We start from the raw sequence: 22,213 nt of genomic DNA on the forward strand, positions 1-22,213 counted from the left end.
AACCTATGGCTAGGCCCTATTAATTTTGTCTGTGAAGCTTTCACAAACAACCACCATGTCTTTGCCAATTCCACAATAATAAACACAAATATGAAAGACAAGGAAAAACTGCACTCTGATGGAAGACAGAAAGTGCAAGCTAGGATTTTTTGGTTAAACAAAAACGTAGTCAATTATTTAGCCCCCTTCCTTGTATGTTAGCACGTTTAGAGTGGTAGCAATGCATGCCTGATGTTTTCCCATTTAATTCAATACCTTAGTCTTCATTCCACCAGAAAATGTGAGCTCAATACAACCTCTCATATACAACAACGTGAATGAAAGAAATGAAAACCAATGCAATACGATGATGAATGTCCAAAAGATGACACCCACAGACTGTTTTTAAATGAGTTTGGATACATATTTTTTGCTTTTAAACTTTGTGTGTATGTGTGTGTGTGTGTGTGTGTGTGTGTGTGTGTGTGAGAGAGAGAGAGAGAGAGAGAGAGAGAGAGAGAGAGAGAGAGAGAGAGAGAGTGTGTGTGTGTGTGTGTGTGTGTGTGTGTGTGTGTGTGTGTGTGTGTGTGTGTGTGTGTGTGTGTGTGTGTGTGTGTGTGTGTGTGTGTGTGTGTGTGTGTGTGTGTGTGTGTGTGTGTGAGAGAGAGAGAGAGAGAGAGAGAGAGAGATAGAGAGAGATATTTTGGTTAGATCACAGTTGTAGGTTACAGTTTGACAAAAGCACAATGTTTTGTTTTATTGCGAATGTACACAAATATAAGCAAACACTTTGCAGTTTGAATGATGTCCTGTATGAACAAAATGACGGAGTATGTATTGTTTTTATGTTTCCACTGTTCGATCGCGGCATCGCGTCCGGGCCTCATCCCTCTCTCTCTCTCTCTCTCTCTCTCTCTCTCTCCCTCTCTCTCACTCACACACACACACACACACACACACATCACGTCTCTCTCTAACAGTAGTTCTCCGCATTACATTAATTTTCGCGCAAGTTTTATTTATTTTTATATCGTGTTTTCCCCGTGTAAATTCATGCACCGAGCCGTGACGCCCGTGCCAATTCTGGAAATCCGGGGACCAATCACAAACTGGCTAAAGTAGGCCGACTCTTCTTTCTCAGGTTTTTTTTTGTTGCGCAAAGCAGCATATAAGTGATTGTATTAGTGCCCCTGCTGTTGGCTGTTCATATTGCGTTATTAGACTCTTTTCTTTCTCTTTTTTTTTTTTTGCCGACGGCCGGGTGACGGCCCTCGGTTGGACGGCCGTTCTGGACTTTTCCAGAACGCACAGATTGTCAATCCGTCCCTGATTATAAACCTGCCCAGAAAAGGTCTAATATAAAGATTTTTAGATTTTTACCAAATCGGATTTGTCTCCACAATTAAAAGATATGGCTTTTTAAAGACCCACTGAAGTGCCTTGAAACACGCAGCATTATTCAATGTGTTGATGAAATATTCACTGAAATAGGAAGACAGTGCATGACATATCAAGCAGCCACTCCCCTTTTTTTTAAATAGCCAATAGCGTTTCATTTATAGGCCTTTCACAACTTGAGCTCGGCAAAGCCGCATTTGGCACTTTATGACAGCCACAGTCTAATAGATTCCCCTTTTAGATTTAATTAAAAACTGTTACTAAAGCAAAACAGTGAACATATTCATGCTGATTATGTGTAGTTTGAAAAGTGTGTAATTTATGTTGGTGCATGGCACTGGTGTTATCTCTTCTACTCGTCTATGCTGTTTCTAATAACCGTTTCTCCTCCTGATCTCCTCCATATCACTTTAAAATACAACATTCAGTGTAGAATTCAAATGGGTCCTATACGTTTTCTGGTCTGCGCTGACTCGCACATATGATCCACTCTGTGCTATTGTGTCTCTGGACCGCAGCTGCGGCGGTTTGCGTGTCACTAACGCAAAACCAGATTTCCTTTGCCCCAATGGAAAGCATATTTAAACTGAATCATTTCCAGTCCCCTTTATAGTGCACTTTGTGACATTCACCATGTAGAAAATAGTAAATGTGTGATCAAGTGACCGGTTTCAGCTTCAGCATCTATTTATAATGTAGGGGACGGGGTGATGTGTGATGTGATCAAAATCATTGATCCGTATTTGCGGAAGTGAGAGACCATAAGTTTTGAATGCTTATATCTTCTAAATGTGGATTAAGATTATAGATAACCTCAAGGCTAACATATGTATCACCATTATGTTAAGTTATACCACAGTCACTCTTTGTATGGTCACGGTTAATATTAATTGTGTGTATTTCTGCTACCTGTTTGGATTATAAGTAAACTTTGTGTTGGAACCTTATTATTCTGTCTTCATCTGCCTGCCTGCACACGCACTGTAACAATATGATGACCAGATTTAATTTAGGCTTTTATTCACATATGAACATTGATCAGTGAACATTAACAGAAGCTCAACCGAACCTGCTTGACGCACAAGAACAAACTTCTTGCAGAAGCTGAAACGTGCTGAGAGACGTACGGAGAGACAGAAAGCTCTCAGATTTAATCAAAAAGATCTTCATTTGTGTTCTGAAGAGGAATGAAAGTCTTTGGAACGACATGAGGGTGAGTAATTAATGACAGAATTTTCATTTTTGGGTGAACTATCCTTTTAATGACCCTCTGTATAGCATCTACTATAATACAATGAAATATTTGCAATTAATATGTTGCTTGCAAAAAAAAATTCCATCACAATACACAGATACATTTAAAGAGCTTTCAGAGGAGAAAGATGTTTTTTGCATTACAGCATTTACCAAGGCTAACTACTCGCACTAAACAGAAAATTAGCATGTAAGTATATTTTTCAAGTCATTCAGAATTTCACACTGTATTTTCTCTGTCACAAAATTAATTTTCCCCTTAACCTGTAAGCTCATTGATGCATGCATTTGTGAGTCAGTTTTAAGTGACAATGAGTGTGAGGAAATTTGAGATGAGTGCGGTGAAGAGAATGATAAAACTAGAGTAGAGGGAGAAGTGAACTGTGGCTGAGCATGTAAAGCTGCCGTCCGTGCCGTTGGATTTAAAGGTCACAAAGCCAATGGTGGCTCCCTTCACGTTGTCTGTGACCCAAGTGTTGAACTCAGAGACACGTGAAAACACCTCTGGGAAACCTTCTATGGCACAGCCAATGCTCGTCCCAAAACTCGTGATCCCAGCCTGGACCCACACAGATCCCTGTTTGCACTGTAATGGACCTCCAGAATCTCCCTGCAGAGGGAAGCAGAGAGCAGATAGAGAATCAAGACAAGTCTAAATGCAACAGCAGGGTTGTTCAATCACCATGAAATCTTATATTTCTTTTTTTTATGAAATATTGCAGTATTTATTAGAAATTATTTATCCGCTTGCATCATTTTGTATTTTTTTAATTCATGTGCCTTATCATTTTCCATCTCTGATGTCGTGTTTAATTGCACAAAGGTGGAACAACCCACATGTGATCGACCAATAGACATCCAAACATCCAATCATCCAAACATCCAATCATTACTATCGCAAATTCAGTTTCATGCCAACTTATAATAAGATTGAGAGGAATAGTTTAAACTTTTGGTCTGTTCCAAACGCAATTTCTATCGTATGGCTCAAAAAGCCAATTTACTACACAACTTTATAACTTGTAATTAATATCATATGGCCAACTTTCAAGATATGTATTATGCTTTTTGTCATTTTAAAGCTTGACAGGTCCAGTCTTTGTTTATTATATAAAAATATATGAATATATAAAAAAGAGTGCCCAGAATATCCCTTAAAAAATTTATGACAGAATTTTCCTTTTTTGTTTGACTCACCTGGCAGGTTCCTTTTCCCGTTCTCCCTGCACAAATCATCTGTGGTGTGATTGTAACACCACGTACTGGCTTATACTGGCAGCTACATTGTGAGCTGCCCACAACTGGGATTTCCACCTCCTGCAGAGTCTGGGGAGCCGGCAAATCCTCTGTCATACACAGAGACGGTGTTTGTGTGTTAATGACATCTAACTAACTTTTTTAGCGTTGTTCATGTGAAATGGGAACACAATGTAAGAGAAGAAAATTAGATATAAAAAAGAAGATACTGAATTAGAAAAACTACTTATATAGAAAGCCATAGACAAAAAAGTCAATGTCTTATTTCACCACAGAATTCAAAATACATACTGTAAATCTCACTGTAATTACTTTAATTAAAATTTTTTTTTAAAGCTTTCACACAGACTTCCTGGAAAATTTTTCCATTGTTTGACCGTGCATGTTTACATCACTTTTGTCAATGAAAACAAGAAAGTCCAGCTACTGTAGTGCATGTATGGTGCATTTGAAAGTCTGTTCATTTCAAAGTATATTTCTGTTTCTGTATAAGATATATTTTTGCAGATGACCATCTTTTTCTCTCCTTTTGTTATTTATTTATTTGGGAGAGTTTTGATGTTGTTACATTCGCTCTGATAAGAGGATTACCTCTGTCACCATGGCTACATGGTATACTTTAAAACATCTTGGTTACGTACTGTAACAGAGTTAGTTTGTGTGGGAAGAAGGAGGCAGGAACCGGCGAACGTTCAAATACTTTTAATCAAATAACAAACACAAAATGAAAGTAAAAGCGGCAGCTCCTCACGGAACTTAAAATCCAGGCCTGGTCCTCTCTCGTCCTTCACTGTCGTCGCTCCTCCTTTATAATCCCGTCACTCCTCCGTGAGACACGAGGCCGATGCGGCACGCAGCTGGCGCTCATCATCCATAATGACCGCGGCCTCATCCCTCTCTCATGATCCCTCAGCCTCGCTGCTCTCCACATACCCCCAATGCCCTTCACAGGCCGGGGGGTACTCCTGAGGGGGCAATCACGGCGGCCGCGGCACTTGGGGGTAAGGACAGAGAGGTGAGAGAACGAAGCCGGGAGCACAAGGAGCGACAGAGACGAGAGAGTGGAGAGAGGAGCAAAGAAAAGAGAAAAAAAATTCTGGTTCCAGTTCCCGGACACACTGCCGCTCAGTCCTCAGCCAGCCGAGAGGCTCTTCCTCGCGGTGCCATGCAATGGCACTGGACGCTTGGTGGACGGCTCGAGCCTCCTCCGCCCCTGGTGGCCGGCGGTGGCTCCTCCTACTGAGGGCAGCCGGCAGCGAGTCCCGCGCTCCCTGCTCCTCCCCAACATGGCGGACAGCAGCAGGCTCTGGCTCAGGGCAAACGCTGGTGACTCCTCCGCTCCCTCTTGGACGGCAGCCACCCCGCCTCGACCCAGGGGCAGTGAGCTCTCGGTCCCACCGGATCTTCACTCGCTCCAGCACCACCGCCTCAGGCAGCCACTCGCGGTCTTCTCTCTTCCGCACTGCCTGAACTCCTCAGCACCCTGATCCCCCTCAGCAGCGAGGGCTCTTCGACAGCATGTCCTTCCTTCCTCGGCACCAATGTAACAGAGTTAGTTCATGTGGGAAGAAGGAGGCGGGAACCGGTGAACGTTCAACAACTTTTAATAAAATAACAAACACAAAATGAAAGTAAAAGCGACAGCCCCTCACGGACGACTGCCAAACACACACACAACCAAACATAAACAAAACACAACTTAAAATCCAGGCCTGGTCCTCTCTCGTCCTTCACTGTTGTCGCTCCTCCTTTATACTCCCGTCACTCCTCCGTGAGACATGAAGCCGATGCGGCACGCAGCTGGCGCTCATCATCCATAATGACCGCGTCTCGTCCCACTCTTTTGCCTCTGGCTTGGCGTGCTCAGTTGGGGACATAAAATTTTTCAACTAAACATCGAAATACATCTAAATAATAAACTAAAATAACCATTTAAACTAAATTACTGATCAAATTATTGATCTAAAGCCCACACTGTCACTGTATGATACTTGAATTTTTTCCAGAATGGCTATACAGCTGAATAAAATTATGCTGCATTATTTTCCTGTTTAACACTGTAAAGCTGCTTTGAAACAATCTACATTGTTAAAAGCGCTATATAAATAAAGTTGACTTGACTTGACTCTCACGTTCCCTCAGCCTCGCTGCTCGCCACACGTATGTATGTAACCCTCGTTCCCTGTAGGAGGGACCGGAGACATCACGCCGGAACGTACCGATGAATTGGGATCTTGCCAATCACCTTTGAGTGTAAACTAAACGAGCCAATACAGATTTGTATCTCGTGTTCCCCCCGCAGTTCAGGTATAAATATGGACGCGGATGCAAGGCACATTCAGGTTTTTCACTGAGGAACCAGGCTGGTGACGATTGCTGAGTACCACTCCGCCACGTCTGACTGCCGAGATGTGTTGGAGGACTCAACAGAGTTCACCAGCAGGGGAACTCACCTGAGAGTAAGATGGCATATGTATCTGGCCCTTAGGAGGGTGATGGCACAGCAAGTGAGCAGTGCTGTCCATACAGACCAGTATGTGCTTGCATCGTAGCAACGATTGGACTCAACGCAGACTGAACACATTTCTCTGTGAGGCGTGTTGTCCGGTCCAACTACATACCGAGAAAAGAGATCCTCTGCACAGTTTACTTTTTTCCCAGTTGATCCGAAGCCCCAGCTGGCTGAGGTGTTTGAGCACCATGTCCCTGTGTTCGCACAAATGCCAATATGAGCCAGTCGTTGAGATAGTTGAGGGTGCAAACTATGTGTTCTCTCATGAAGATGCGAGGCAACAGGGACAGCCCGAAGGGGAGGACTTTGTACTGATATGCCCATCCCTTGAACGCAAAGCATAGGAACGGTCTGTGTCAAGGGTGGATTGAGACATGAAAGTACGAGTCTTTCAGGTCAATCACTGCAAACCAATCCTGGGGACGAATGCATCCGAATATGCGTTTCTGCGTTAACATCTTGAACGGGAGCCTGTGAAGGGCTAAATTCAAAACTCACAGGTCCAAGATTGGCCGTAACCCACCGCCTTTCTTGGGTACAAAGAATTACCGAGGCGGGGCGCTGAAAACCAGCACAAGCCATGAGACACCAATCGTCCTACCTCGAGGGTTCGGGAGCCTATGGAGGCCTCCACTCGAGCCTGACTCTCTTGGTGGCTTGGAAAAAAGGATAGCTGTCAGCTCTGGGTCAGGCTCGGGCAACACCACTCTGCTTGGAGGGGGTAATGCAGTTGAGTCTTCATCCCCGGAGGACTCTAGCTCACCCTCCAATGCAGCAATCAACATCTGGTCATCCGGTGGAGCCCCAAATTAAATGACTGACCCCCCATGGGAAGGACCAGAACACTCATCCAGAAGCTCCATAGCTTGCGGTGTGCTAAAGGAGTCCCACGGAGACTGACTCAGTGGGTTGCCCCTCACTGTGATCCTCAAGTCACCCTGGTTATTCACTGGAGTAGCCCTCTTCTGATACCCAAAAGAGAAACTAGATCGGGGCATAGGTAAGGGGACTCCACCTCGTCTGAGGTACTTGAGTCTCGACCACAACACCGAGATGGTCATCTTCCCACAGTGGGTACATGACTCATCCAAAGCTACCTCAGCGTGCTTGATACCTAGACACGTAAGGCAACAATCGTGACTGTCATCTGGCACCAGGAAACAACCGCATCCAGAAACACACAGGTGGAATGACATCTTTAACCTAAAACAGCGAAGCAGTGTCTGTGAAATTTATCACTGGGGAAATTAGGGAAATTTATCTCTCTCTGTAGTTCTGAAGCGCACAGGGGAAATGGCCATGGCAAAACTGGCAAGAAATTGTGCAGCCTTCAGTGTGCACTCACTCTTTTAGCCTGTATGAACAGTAAAAACGAATTGAATCAAGCATCAAGCTCTCTTAGGGCTGTGTGAGAACAGCAGGAAATACTCTTTGTGAGATTGTGACCATCGACACTCGTTGAATTCACTCCCTCAGATGACTGGATTAGAGCAGGAACAGACGAACCGCTCGGCTCTGAAGCATAAAGTTGAATGTTCCTTGCATCCACATTACCGTATTTATACCCGCGCTTCGCCCAAATCTGCAAATCTTGCAGCTTTATGCTTTTTAAGTCTCTGCCATTAGTTAGTTTTCAATCAGCAAGAAAGTGGGTATAATAAATCTATAAATACTTTGCATTTTTATTACAGTAATCAAGTGAAGTCAACTTTATTTAAATAGCACTTTTTACAATGCAGATTGTTTCAAAGCAGCTTCACATTGTAAAACAGGAAAATAATGTAACAGAATTTGGTTCGGCTGTACAGCCGCTCCAGAGAAAACGGTGATGTCATCAGCTCATTTCAATTATCATACAGTGACAATGTGGGCAGATCAGTAATTTAGTTGATACAGTTAATTTATTTTAGTAATTAGATTTATTTGGATATTTAAGTTGAAAATTTTGTGTCCCCAACTGAGCAAGCCAAACCAAAGGCGACAGTGGCAAGGAACCAAAAATCAAGCATCCAGCGTTAGTTCTGGCAGGCCACGTAGTCAAGCTCCGCTATCAGCTGATTGGGAAATTCTAACTCCGCCCCTGTCAGCTGATCCGATTCAGCTGATCCTATGCACTCAATTGGCTTCTCTCTAACAGGGCGCCTTACTTAAAGGTCCCATTTTTCGTGTTTTTTTTAAGCTTTGATTGTGTTTACAGTGTGCAATATAACATGTGTTCATGTTTCACGTGTAAAAAAAACACAGTATTTTTCACACAATTTACTTATCTGTATACCGCTGTTTTCACTGTCCTCAAAACGGCTTGAAAGATTTCCCTGTTCTATGAAGTCCCTCCTTCAGAAACACGTAACGAGTTCTGATTGTGCCAGCGGTTCCCGTGTTGTGATTCGACAGCAGCTTAACGCACGCAGAGCGCACGTTACCGGAAAGGTCACGCCTCTTACCATAACGGGGATGCATGCGCTCAATGATCTCTAAGTACAGCGTCCCTGGGAAAGCCAAACAAAGGTGATTTGACTCCGGGATGAAAATAACAGCGTCTCGACGACATGGCGACAAACACTATACAAACGCAACCCTTCCTCTTCTCCACGCGGGAGCAACAAGACCACGCCCCCTTTTTTTTGCGTATTCTTGTGGGCGGAGGTTAGTCAACAAACTGTTCTACTGACGTAATTAAAGCAGGATGTACAGGGATGTAGTCCTAACCGGCCGTTCGCTGTAGGCTTTGAAAGGGAACTTCTGTTAAATAAAATATCTCGCTTGGCATTGAACTTTGAGCTTTATAATTTTACAGGTATTATTTATGCTCTAACAGCAACATTACACACTAACTAAAGTTTGAAAAATGGGATCACGAAGAACAGGACCTTTAAGCATAGCTTCACTTCAATCTGCCTGCTTGGACGCTTCTGCTGCACGCTGCTTTGCAATCAGGATAAGAATTTATGGTTTTCCTATGCTTTATCATCTATGCATTTTGTGCAGTCTGCTTTATCATCTATGCATGTTGTGCATACACAAGGCTCTTTAAAGTGCAATTGCCTTTCACTTTGTATTCATATATCAAACGGAGCAACAGCAATTCTATGTTTGTTTTGAGAGAGATAAGTAGGCTATGTGTTGGTTAATGATTCAATCACGCAATGAGAGCATTATTTTTGCAAATGTATTCAATATTTACATACTTACGTAGGACGAACGCGAGCAGCTGCATTTTCAGCAGAATTATACCAGGACATATACTATTTCATGGGAGCAGCAACAATTATGACCATGTGTTAGATACTTTCGTCAGCTTATTACTAGACTAACTGCTGTCTCGTAAGAATTTTTTTTTTTCCAGCTTACCCGAGTGTGGCGGTTCAAGTTCTAACGTTACAAGCTATTTTCTCAACGAACGCAACCCCGCTTGATGAGCCTGTTATTTTACCATTTGGCAAACGTTTCACTGGGTTCTGTGTCTCGGGCTCTGGGATATGTCGGATGTTCCATTTGCGGCGTGTTTAGCAGCGATGGGCGGCGGCCGATCGTCACAAACGTGATCCTGAGAGGTGGCCGTCAGAGAGGTATTTATTAGTTAAAATCACTCACTGCTCAAATGCATGTTTTGTTTTAATACAAGATAATTGTGCAAGTGCGAAATATAGCGAGAGCAATTCGCCCCCACACGGTTCACCTCACATTCATTCAGGTTGTAAAGTTGAACTCCCGTTTTCGTGGCATGGTTCATAAACTGTCTAATTTGGAGTTTGCATCGCTGCATTATTTTCATGGATTCTCTGACGTTATACTAATAACGTTATGTGACTGACTCAAGAACAATTTCAGAGAAATCTGCACTCCACAAATTAAGTATATCAAGCCTATGTTTCAGCTGGCAATTTCACATTCATTCATCTCTCTATCTTCACGAAGCTACGTTTATTTTTAACACTGTTTAAAACTATAAGGTCATTGGCAATGTAATTGATGGTATCTGCATTGCTTAAGCTTAGTCGTTTTCAGTAAAATGCAAGGCTTCTGGATTGTTCTTGTCTCTATAATTGGTATTTGTTAATTTGTAACTCGTTTTAAGCTAAAGTTGCTATTGGAAATATTGTCTTAAAGCTATAATTATATTGGAAATGCTTGTTATTAAATCTATACTTAATATTGGAAGCGCTTGTTCTTAAAGCTATAGCTAATATTGGAATGCTTGTTATTAAAGCTATAATTAATATTGTAAGCGCTTGTTCTAAAAGCTATAGCTAATATTTGAATGCTTGTTATTAAAGCTATAATTAATATTGGAAGCGCTTGTTCTTAAAGCTATAGCTAATATTGGAATGCTTGTTATTAAAGCTATAATTAATATTGGAAGCGCTTGTTCTTAAAGCTATATAGCTAATATTGGAATGCTTGTTATTAAAGCTATAATTAATATTGGAAGCGCCTTTTCTTAAAGCTATAGCTAATATTGGAATGCTTGTTATTAAAGCTATAATTCATATCGGAAGTGTTTGTTCTTAAAGCTATAGCTAATATCGGAAGTGCTTGTTCTTAAAGCTATAGCTAATATTGGAAGCGCTTGTCTTAAAGCTATAATATTGGAAGTGCTCATTCTTAAAGCTAAAGTTGCTTTTGGAAATATTGTCTTAAGCTATCGTTGAGATTGAGAACGCACATGTTCTTAAACCTATAATATTGGAAATGCTTGTTCTTAAAGCTATAATTGATGTCGGACGTGCTTGTTATTAAAGATATAATTAATATCGGAATTGCTTGTTCTTAAAGATATAATTAATTACAGAAGTGCTTGTTCTTAAAGCTATAATTAATATTGGAAGTGCTTGTTCTTAAAGCATAATTAATATTTGAGGTGCTTGTTATTAAAGCTATAGCTAATATTGGAAGCGCTTGTCTTAAAGCTATAATATTGGAAGTGCTCATTCTTAAAGCTTAAGTTGCTATTGGAAATATTGTCTTAAGCTATCGTTGAGATTGAGAACGCACATGTTCTTAAACCTATAATATTGGAAATGCTTGTTCTTAAAGCTATAATTGATGTCGGACGTGCTTGTTATTAAAGATATAATTAATATCGGAATTGCTTGTTCTTAAAGATATAATTAATTACAGAAGTGCTTGTTCTTAAAGCTATAATTAATATTGGAAGTGCTTGTTCTTAAAGCTATAATTAATATTTGAGGTGCTTGTTATTAAAGCTATAATTAATATTGGAAGTGCTTGTTATTAAAGCTATAATTAATATTGGAAATGCTTGTTCTTAAAGCTATAATTAATGTCGGAAGTGCTTGTTCTTAAAGCTATAATTAATATTGGAAGTGCTTGTTCTCAAAGCTATAATTAATATTGGAAGTGCTTGTTATTAAAGCTATAATTAATATTGGAAATGCTTGTTCTTAAAGCTATAATTAATGTTGGAAGTGCTTGTTATTAAAGCTATAATGAATATAAATAATATCGGAAGTACTTGTTCTTAAAGCTATATTAATATTGGAAGTGCTCATTCGTAGAGCTATAATTAATATTGGAAGTGCTTGATATTAAGGCTTTAATTAATATTGGGAGTGCTTGTTCTTAAAGCTATAGTTAATATCGGAAGTGCTTGTTCTTAAAGCTATAATTAATATAATTAATATTGGAAGTGCTCATTCGTAAAGCTATAATTCATATTGGAAGTGCTGTTATTAAAGCTATAATTAATATTGCAAATGCTTGTTCTTAAAGCTATAATTAATATTGGAAGTGTGTATTCTTAAAGCTATAATTAATATTGGAAGTGCTTGTTGTTATAGCTATAGTTGATACTGGGAACATGCTTGTTTAAAGCTATAAATATATTGGCAATCGCTTGTTTAAAGCTATAAGTAAATTGGAAATCGCACAGATTACTCATTCACCCTTAGACTCAGGAAATAAATTAAATTAAATTAAATAAATAAAATTGGAAAAGCTTACTTCAAGCTATAGTAGCTATTGGAAATTCGGAAATATGCTTTTCCTTAAAGCTATAGGCACTATTGGGAATATGCTTTTCTTAAAGCTATAGGCACTATGGGAATTTGATATTATTAAAGCGGTAGTTTAAACCTGATAGAGGTATTTTTTTCCTGATATATTGCTAATTTTTACTCGCGGTCACAGGACCTCACATGTCTTATGTATCAATTTATTGCTAGCACTTCAGCATAATCCTAAGTACACTAAACTGATAGGAAAAGGGGATGAACGGCTTTTTATCTCTGAATCTGACTCTGCTTTATGTCATCTATGTTAGCCTAACTGAGGAGCCATCCACAAGCTGTTCAGCAGGATCCATTATTTGCCTTGGAGCAGGGAAAGCTTGTGTCCAGATCCTGGTTTGCCTCCTGTCTCCGCCTACTATGCATACTGCAAGCTTCCCTCAGAGCGTTATATGGCTCATTATCTGTGCATAGAGGCTGCTACAACTGCAACTTCCTCCACTCTTGTCTCTACATTGAAGGCCATGAGGCGATTTCTCTTCAGCCGCTTATGATCGTTTTATCTGGCCCGATGCTCGAGCCATCCATTAGAAACCTATGAGTGCTGCTCCATTTATATATAAATATAAATTACTTCTATTATTAGCTGGTTACATTCATCATGCTAGTTTCACGTAGATCGATTAGATCTTTACAATTAAAATCAGTAGACGGCCATCTCAGAACGTTTTTTTTTGTTCTTCGATTTGAAGGAAGAGCCAGGGAGGATTGGCCGGTATGGTCTGTTGGGGGATTTTGCGCTACTCTCCAGTCTATTAAATAGGAGGATTGCCCCTAGAAGCTGCTGCTGTTCCCTGTTTTGGATTTCATGGAGCTCACCATGATAACGAAGGGGAATTTAGAACAGAGCCATATCGCCTATTTACCATTCATTTACTCGTATCATTAACGGTAGCTGCATTCCTCGTGCTAGCTTCACATAGATGAAATTGCTTTTGTATCCTCTGCTGTCTCTTCAATCAGCTGGAAGATTGAAGTTCAGCCTGGTATGGTCTGTTGGGGGATTTGCTCTGCCCTTCCAGTTTAAAATGGGAGGTTGTCCCCAGAATCTGCTGCTGTTCCCTGTCTTGGCTTTTCATGGAGCTCATGAAAAGGATGTGGAATTTACAACAGAGCCATACCGCCAAATGTAAATCTTTGCAAAATATGCAATAAAAAGTTGACTAAATGTTTGTCTATGGTGTCTTTGACTTAAGTGGACCTGACTGAAATCAAGCATCCAGCGTTAGTTCTGGCAGGCCACGTAGTCAAGCTCCGCTATCAGCTGATTGGGACATTCTAACTCCACCCCTTTCAGCTGATCCGATTCAGCTGATCCTATGCACTCAATTGGCTTCTCTCTAACAGGGCGCCTTACTTAAGCATAGCTTCACTTCAATCTGCCTGCTTGGACGCTTCTGCTGCACGCTGCTTTACAACCCAGCTCCTCCTTAAACTGCTTAACTTAATCATGTCATTCTGTTGTCATTGATGCATACTCTGTTCTAAATGGGGGATTTGCTCTGCCCTCCCAGTTTAAAATGGGAGGTTGTCCCCAGAATCTGCTGCTGTTCCCTGTCTTGGCTTTTCATGGAGCTCATGAAAAGGATGGGGAATTTACAACAGAGCCATACCGCCAAATGTAAATCTTTGCAAAATATGCAATAAAAAGTTGACTAAATGTTTGTCTATGGTGTCTTTGACTTAAGTGGACCTGACTGAACTCCATCAGGAGCATAATGGAGAAAAATAAACCTTGGGAGAAACCAAGCTCAGTCGGGGTGCCAGTTCTCCTCTGGCCAATTAACAAACAGTGTATGATTATTATTCTGGCAACTTTACAGGTCAGAGGTCATATTAGATCTGTGACATTCCTGTCCTGTCTTGTGTAGCACATGTGGTGTTTTGTAATTTTCCTGTCTCTGTCTAGATCCCACCCCCCTTGTTATCTCGTTATTGGTTTTATTTGCCCCACCTGTGTTCCCTCATTTCCCTGCTTGATTTGTCCCCTTTAATAGTTGATTTGACCCCTTTGTGTGTTCAGTCTTCGTCGGATCGTTGTCATGTCTACGTCTCCCGGTTCCCCGTGTTTGGTATGCTTTGAGTTTGTTTCTGTTTATGAGTTTGATTATGTTTTGCCCCATTTGGGGTTTTGTTTTGTGTTTTATTTCTTTTGTTAAATAAATATCACTTTCCTCTTCACCTGAGTCCTCACTCCTATTTTGTTTCAATCGTACGTGACATTACGTAACAAAACGATCCGACCATGCCGAGGACTCAGCAGAGGAAGGGTAAATACCAGCCACCCATGCCTACAGAAACCTGCCCTCAGTTTGAACGCATAAAGTTCAGAGCATTGTCTTTACTCCGCCAACAGGGGGCGGGGCCAAAGCAGTTTGCTAGGGACTTTTGCAGCGCGGCTGAGGAGCTGGGCTCAAGGATGGTGCTCTTAAGGACCTTTTTAATTATGCTCTTGATGAGCCCCTCAGAATATGGTACATGAGGGGAATCGACCACTTGGATTTTTGGACATTTGTGGACCTTATTGTTCGGAAGGCAGATGAAGCTGCAGCCTCTTCAGAAGCAGCTAGAATTGAAGCATTGACTCATCAGCGCACACAAAGGAGGAGAGGAAAGGGTTCCTCTGTCTCCTCGGGTTCCGGTGGTCCCTGCTCCAGTGGACCCAGTTCCGGTGGTTCCAGTTCCGGTAGATCGTCTTCCGGTGGTCCGTGTTCTGGTGGATCCAGTTCCAGTGGTCTCGGTTCCGGTGGATCCAGGTCCGGTGGATCGTGGTCCGGTGGATTGTGTTCCGGTGGGCCGTGTTCCAGTGGACCTGGTTCCGGTGGTCCCAGTTCCGGTGGTCCCAGTTCCGGTAGATTGTCTTCCGGTGGACTCAGTTCCGGTGGACCCTGTTCTGGTAGTCTCGAAGCGGAGGAGGAGGAGGAGGAGGAGAAGGAAGGCTTCCTCCGCGACTGTTCCGGTGGTCCCTGCTCAGACTGCATCGCCCAGGCGCACTGCTCTGTCTGCGCCACCCAGACGCCCTGCTCTGCCCGCGCTGCCCAGGCGCCCTGCTCTTACCGCGCCGCCCTGGCTCCCTGCTCTGCCCACGCCGCCCTGGTGCCCTGCTCTGCCCGCGCCGCCTTGGCCGCCTGAACTCTGCGAGCCACCCTGGCCGCCTGAATTCTGCGAGCCGCCCTGGCCGCCTGAATTCTGCGGCCCGCCCTGGCCTCCTGAACTCTGCGGCCCATCCTGGCCGCCTGAACTCTTTGTTTCCCCTGTCCCTCCCGTCCCTCCCGTCCCTCCCTGGTCTGTCACTCCCTTCCCTCCCTGGTCTGTCCCTCCCTGGTCTGTCCCTCCCGTCCCTCCCTGGTCTGTCCCTCCCGTCCCTAGTGGAGCGTCTGGTAGCCGCTCCTTAAGGAGGGGGTAATGTCACATGCCTGTCCTGTCTTGTGTAGCACATGTGGTGTTTTGTAATTTTCCTGTCTCTGTCTAGATCCCACCCCCCTTGTTATCTCGTTATTGGTTTTATTTGCCCCACCTGTGTTCCCTGTTTTCCCTGCTTTATTTGTCCCCTTTAATAGTTCCTTTGTGTGTTCAGTCTTCGTCGAGTCGTTGTCATGTCTACGTCTCTCGGTTCCCCGTGTTTGGTATGCTTTGAGTTTGTTTCTGTTTATGAGTTTGATTATGTTTTGCCCCATTTGGGGTTTTGTTTTGTGTTTTATTTCTTTTGTTAAATAAATATCACTTTCCTCTGCACCTGAGTCCTCACTCCTATTTTGTTTCAATCGTACGTGACATTACGTAACAAGATCGGAATATTCGAAAGATCAGAGGCATCACGCCGGAGACGGGTTTATTGAGAATGACGTTTGCTATAGGCAAGCTAGGCGGTTGCCTAGGGCGACAAATGTGTTGGGGGCGCAGGCGCCCTCTAGTGGCGCCCTTAAACTTACTTCCCATTAAAGGGTAACTAAACCCCTGCTCAGAGCTTAACTCCACCCACTGGCAAATTTTGAAAAATGCTGGAAAAGTGGACAGACACCAGCGGAGACAGAGGGGACGAACCGAGGGCGGCGCTGAGCGGAGGGCGTGCACCTGAGACCCGCAGTGACGGATTGATTGACAGCTGTCTGACTCGCGAGTCGCAAAGATGGAGAATGACTGGAGTGACGCCAGCTTTGCAACAGAGCGGTCATTTCTCCTACCTTCACCTGAATTGGAGGAGGGTGAATTGTCTGTAGACACAGACCCAGAGCCTTATCAATGCGAGCCGCTGGCTCAAACTGCGTTAACTCCCGATGCCGACGATGCTAGTGAAACAGCAGAGCTGTTCAGACCTAAAAGCCTATTATAAACAGATTTCCTCAAATAAGTTAAACTATATACGCCAGCACGTTACAGTATTGTTGTTCGTTACCGCGTCCGCGGCAACCACTTGCGTGTCAGGGTTTGAAAGCGCGTCTCATGTATGAAAATTATCTGTACACATGACGGGCGGCATTAATATCGCAAGAAAAGCCTGACGTGTACTGACAACTGCATTATTTAACCGTATTTTCTTCAATACAATGTTAAAGCAAGTGTCAAGTCAGTTTCATTCATAATGTTTCTACTTCATGAACCTGACAGTTCATACTGGAGTGAAGCCGTTCTCATCATGTGATTGGGGAAAACATTTCTGAGGGCGTGGTGAGCTCGTGCCAGGGGCGCGGATAGTGAGCCGTTGGAAGTACCATCCTACGTCACGATGTACCACAACGTCCAATAGGAAAATTCAACTGCAGTAGCCACCGTTCAACCTTAAGAGGACAGCACTTTGGCGGTTTTACACCATATTTTATAGAATTAAAACACTTTATACTCAAATGTCAAAACATTTACTCGAATCAACGAACAGCATTAATAATGCCCCAGTATTACAGATCATTAACTAAAAAAAGTTGGTTTAGGGTTTAGTTACCCTTTAAGCAAGAATTAGAACAAGCTAAATAAAACATAATGTTTATTAAACATGATCATCCTTGGGCGCCCCCTCAGCCACAGGTTTAATTACTTGACCTGATTATTAGATTGAATTGATGGTGAGTATTGTCGAGCACAGGCGTTCAGGCGTTAGGTCAGGCAAGTGCTCATCACTGGCGCGTTCATCAAAAATGAAGCGGTCTAAAGCCTCGAGTGCACAGGGACGGAAAAAGAGAAAGGCAGACGATAAAAAGAAAGCCCAGTATAGAGGTAAGTCTTCTCATCTCAGCCATAAAGGTGTCAAACGAAATGAATTTACTTCGTATTATCAATATTATCAACTAATATTGGATGGTATTGGACGTTTCATTGTTGTCACTAAGCTATCACTAGCTAGCTATTTCGTTTTCTACATATTACTACGCATTTCACTGACAATAAGGAAGTCCAGACGAGCCAAATTTTAATGCTGCGTCAATTTTGAAGGTGAATAGAAATGCCAGAAACAACTGTTCATCTTTTATTATTTGAGATAGGGATAGAGCTACAAGAACTTATATATTTTAATTTTGTAGTGGTAAGTACAGTGTATCCATAATAGCACTTTTGTTTGTAGAGGGTATAGTTAATCCAGTTTATGGGTCATAATTTGCTTAAGTGTCTTTACAGGTGCTTAAGAGAGTTTTTGCACAGTTTATGGAGTTAATATTTGGTAAATATCCTTGAACATTCTTTCTAGCATTTGTGTATGAACAATTTATTACAGTTGATCCTTCAAGTCTTAATTTGCTTGATTAAGTGTTCGAGTGACTATAAAAGTATTTTTGTTTGTTCATCCATTGTTTGAGTCATAATTTGTTAAATATCCTCCAACTTTCTTTGTAGCATTTTTGTAAGTGCAATTTATTAGAGTGTATCATTTAAGTCATAATTAGCTTTTTAAGTCTTGGAGTAACTATAAGAGCATTTTTGTTTGTATAGTTTTTATAAATACTTAACCCATTTGAGCCCATTTTTTTCTGAATGGCATGTTCTGCATTTATTTTCCCCAGGTTTTTGTATTTTTTTCTTGAAAATCGTATTTGAATCTGTGGCAACTGTAGTTGCCGGTGGGCAAATATGTTGTATGCACGCCTTCAATGTCAAATATAAATAAGAGGAGAACATTTAAAATCTAACTCAAAATAACTGCTTTCAACAGATCAATCTCTATTCATAATCAAATTTGTTATGTAAAAGTCGAAGATCATTCAATCAAACTCAAAAAAGCTGCTTCTATCTTATAATCGTTTGATTATGAAAGCACCACAAACAACAAATAAAGTCTTAAAGTGGTGGAACATAGTGCAGAACAAAGTGCAGCCATTAAGTTGCCCTAACAGGGCATTGTGTATCAAAAAGTTAGATGAAAATAAATAAATAGATTGATGAAAAAATTACATCTTACAAAAAAAATAAAATCAATAGTCCCATAGTATTCAATTGCTGACTGTAGTAGATGATTTCATATAATAATGTAAATGTAAACTCATTACTTGTCTGAATTTCCAATGGTTGTAAGCTACTAGTCATAAAATGATTTAGGGTCCTTGACCGATTAGATTGAAATGCATCCATTCCAAACTGGATGAAGGGTCCTCAATATTTGGTTACCGCTTGGACTTTTGACTAAGTATACTAAAAACTAAAGATCTGTTGTAAGATTTGTTTTGTTTGGATGATTCTAGAGACCTTCATGATTATGTTGATATATATATATATATATATATATATATATATATATATGTCAACAAAAAATACTTATTAGTAACATGAAGATAACCTTTCTTTGGGAGGGTTTGCCTTCGTAATGCTCCCTGGAAGTAGGGGTAGGAAGTTGGCAGTCTCATGTGACAGGAAGGAAGTTAAAAAAAAAAAACAATTCTTGAAATCCTTTATTTGGTTTTCTGCTGGTGTGTCATTAAGTTATAAAACATGGATAATATCTAGAAAAATACTTACAGAAGGAAAATGACAACTATACACTGTGGCAACTATAGTTGCCGGTGGGCTTAACAATTAACAGGGGGGCGCAAAACTCAATCTCGCCTAGGGCAACCAAAGAGATAGAGCCGGCCCTGCATTTGGGGTGAAATGTCCCCTGGATAAATTCACTGGTGTTCTCAGACTGTCATATAATTTCAAAATCTGGATATTAAAATCAATTCATTAAAACTAAATAGCAATATTAAAAAATAAAAACGAATAAATGACTAATAAAAACATAACTAATATAAATATAATAAAACTAAACAAACACTGCATCAAATACATATCTTTAAGTCATGAATTACAAGTTTTAGGACACTCACGGTTTTTGCCAATGTTTCCCCAACCCGTAGCCCAGCAGGTTGTGGCATCGTGAAAGACACTTCCTTTAGATGCCAGACAGACCGGACGAATGTATTGAGTGAAGTTCACAGGTTGACTCAGTTTCATCAGGGAGATGTCATTATTCAAAAGAGAGTCGTTGTACTTTGGATGGACGATGATGGACTGAATACTGACTTCCACTTCATTTGCGTTGGGAGGCAACATGCTCTGGTTTTGTCTTCCCAAGTACAATGTCCAATGGCTGATGTTAGTACTGTTGTAAAAGAGTTAGAAAAAGAAGTTTCAGTAAATTACCTTATGGAAACATAGTTTAAAAGTTAAGCTGCGAAAGATTTAAAAGTTATAAAGCGGCCCTTACGAAACGATGCAGTGAGCAGCCGTCATCACCCACTGGTTGTGGATCAGGGTTCCTCCACAGATGTGTCTGCCATCGTAATGTATACTGACCTGCCAGGGCCAGTTACCTGCAGGAGCATCTATACCACCCACAATACGTGTATTCAGGGGAGCTACACCACAATCTGCAGACAATAAATTATAGATTACAAATTAGGGCTGTGCTATTGATCGAAATAAATGTGATTTAAATATATGTATGGTCGCGTGTTTCACAGTGTTCTTATACGTGTCGTGAACAGTTCATTGTCATCTTCCCAAATAGTAATTAAAGCACTTATCAACAAAAGAGAAAGACTCCCTGTGGTTTTGCGTCAAAATAAAAGTTTGACGTTTGACAATTAAGAAATTAAGCAATACATATTAGTATTGTAATTGTACAGATGTAATGTAAAATAAAATTTAATAATTATATAATAATTAATATATATATATATATATATATATATATATATATATATATATATATATATATATATATATATATATATATATATATATATATATATATATATATATATATATATAAATAGCAGTTGTTTTAATAATAACAAACTAATAATTTTAGTTTTTCCCCAAATTGTGCAGCCCTACCACAATTTAATTTGTGCATGATTTATTCTGTGCTGCTCTTACCGTATGTCTGTGCATTTGAGCCTGCGTAGAAAAGAGCAAAAAAGCAAACAAATTAAACATTTGGGAGTTCAACAGAATGGAAGAAAGACATGAGACGCTAATAATAACTTTTCAAGTATGCATTTTCCTCTTTTAATGTTTTGATATTCACACTGGAAAAACAAAATAGTGATTAAGAATTGTTGTTTTTGTTTTTGTATTGAATCTCATAAAAATGACAGAACATCATTTTAACTGCATTCTTTAACTATTTCAAAAAATGGGAACTTAAAAAATATCATGAAAATGTACTCACATTAACATCTGACTAGGCAAACACACATATACTCATGATCAAACTTACCCTCCATACTCATGGCTATAAAGCTGAGCAAGATCACTGACAACTCCATGGCTGAAGGGAAGTGAAGAGGTTTCTTTCTTTCACTCTCTTTAAATGTCCTGTTTGACGTGTCTTTCTGGTCAAAGTACACAAACTGTTCATAATAAAATTTTGTTTGACTTCTCTCGTTCTTTCTTAGAGATAAAGGTTCTTTACATTAGTGTATGCTCTTTACTGACATTGTTGCCACCTTGTTGACCAAGTGCATTAACTTTATTTATTGACAAAATAAAATAAATAAAAAATTACATACAATTAATAGAGTCTAAATCATTTGTTGTGATGGAAATGAAGCCACAACTGAGATAATTTATAATTTGAGCAAAAATGTATATAAAAACTGTATAACACATTTTGTAATTTATATTTCCTTCACTATTAGTTTAGATACACACTATATCAATGCAATTTGATGCCACATTGTCAGTGATCTTGCTAAGCTTTAGCCATGAGTATGGAGGGTAAGTTTGCATGAGTATATGTGTGTTTGCCTAGTCAAATGTTAATGTGAGTACATTTGCATGATATTGTATAAAAAGTTTTTGAAATAGTTAAAGAATGCAGTTACAGTGATGTTCTGTCATGCTTGTGTCTGGTTTGGACATTTCCAAAAGATTTCCTTTGATTTATTTACTCTGTAATTACATCTAAATGGGACATAGCTCTAGTTGTATTATATCCTCTACTGGCTTTGTTTAATTGCTTCTGTGTGTATTCTAATTTATAAATGGTTTTGGATAAAAATGTCTGTTAGATGTAATCTGTAAACGACTGGATTTTACAGAATGAGATTCTACGATCTCACAGAGAACCACTCAAGTGTCATTACACTTTAAAACATTTATTTTCAAAGCATAAAAGTAAATAAAACAAATATTACTGGAGTATGTTTTACAAGAAAATAGCCAGTAACAATTTATTTTATTTTGGACCATCACTTGTGGTATTACAAATTTATAAATTGTTATATCTAGGTTCCAATGTAATAGTATATAAACTGAAAACGTTATATACATAGTGTTTTACAGTTTGAGGTAAAGATGATGACATTAGTAT

General features: G+C 40.4%; 1 protein-coding gene across 1 annotated transcript; it reads right to left on the reverse strand.

Annotated features, from left to right (window-relative positions):
* Window positions 1-2,621: 2,621 nt before the first annotated feature.
* On the reverse strand, window positions 2,622-21,216 carry LOC307116998 (chymotrypsin-like protease CTRL-1). The gene is made up of 6 exons (XM_079801635.1): window positions 21,119-21,216; window positions 20,776-20,796; window positions 20,102-20,264; window positions 19,722-19,996; window positions 3,829-3,977; window positions 2,622-3,241 (listed from the first exon to the last, which is right to left on the reverse strand). The coding sequence occupies exons 1-6, from the start codon at window positions 21,165-21,167 to the stop codon at window positions 2,933-2,935; spliced, it is 966 nt and encodes a 321-aa protein (XP_079657761.1). The 5' UTR covers window positions 21,168-21,216; the 3' UTR covers window positions 2,622-2,932.
* Between the last annotated feature and the right edge of the window lie 997 nt (window positions 21,217-22,213).

Source organism: Gobio gobio (assembly GCF_949357685.1).
Source record: "Gobio gobio genome assembly, chromosome: 20".
Lineage (NCBI taxonomy): Eukaryota > Metazoa > Chordata > Actinopteri > Cypriniformes > Gobionidae > Gobio > Gobio gobio.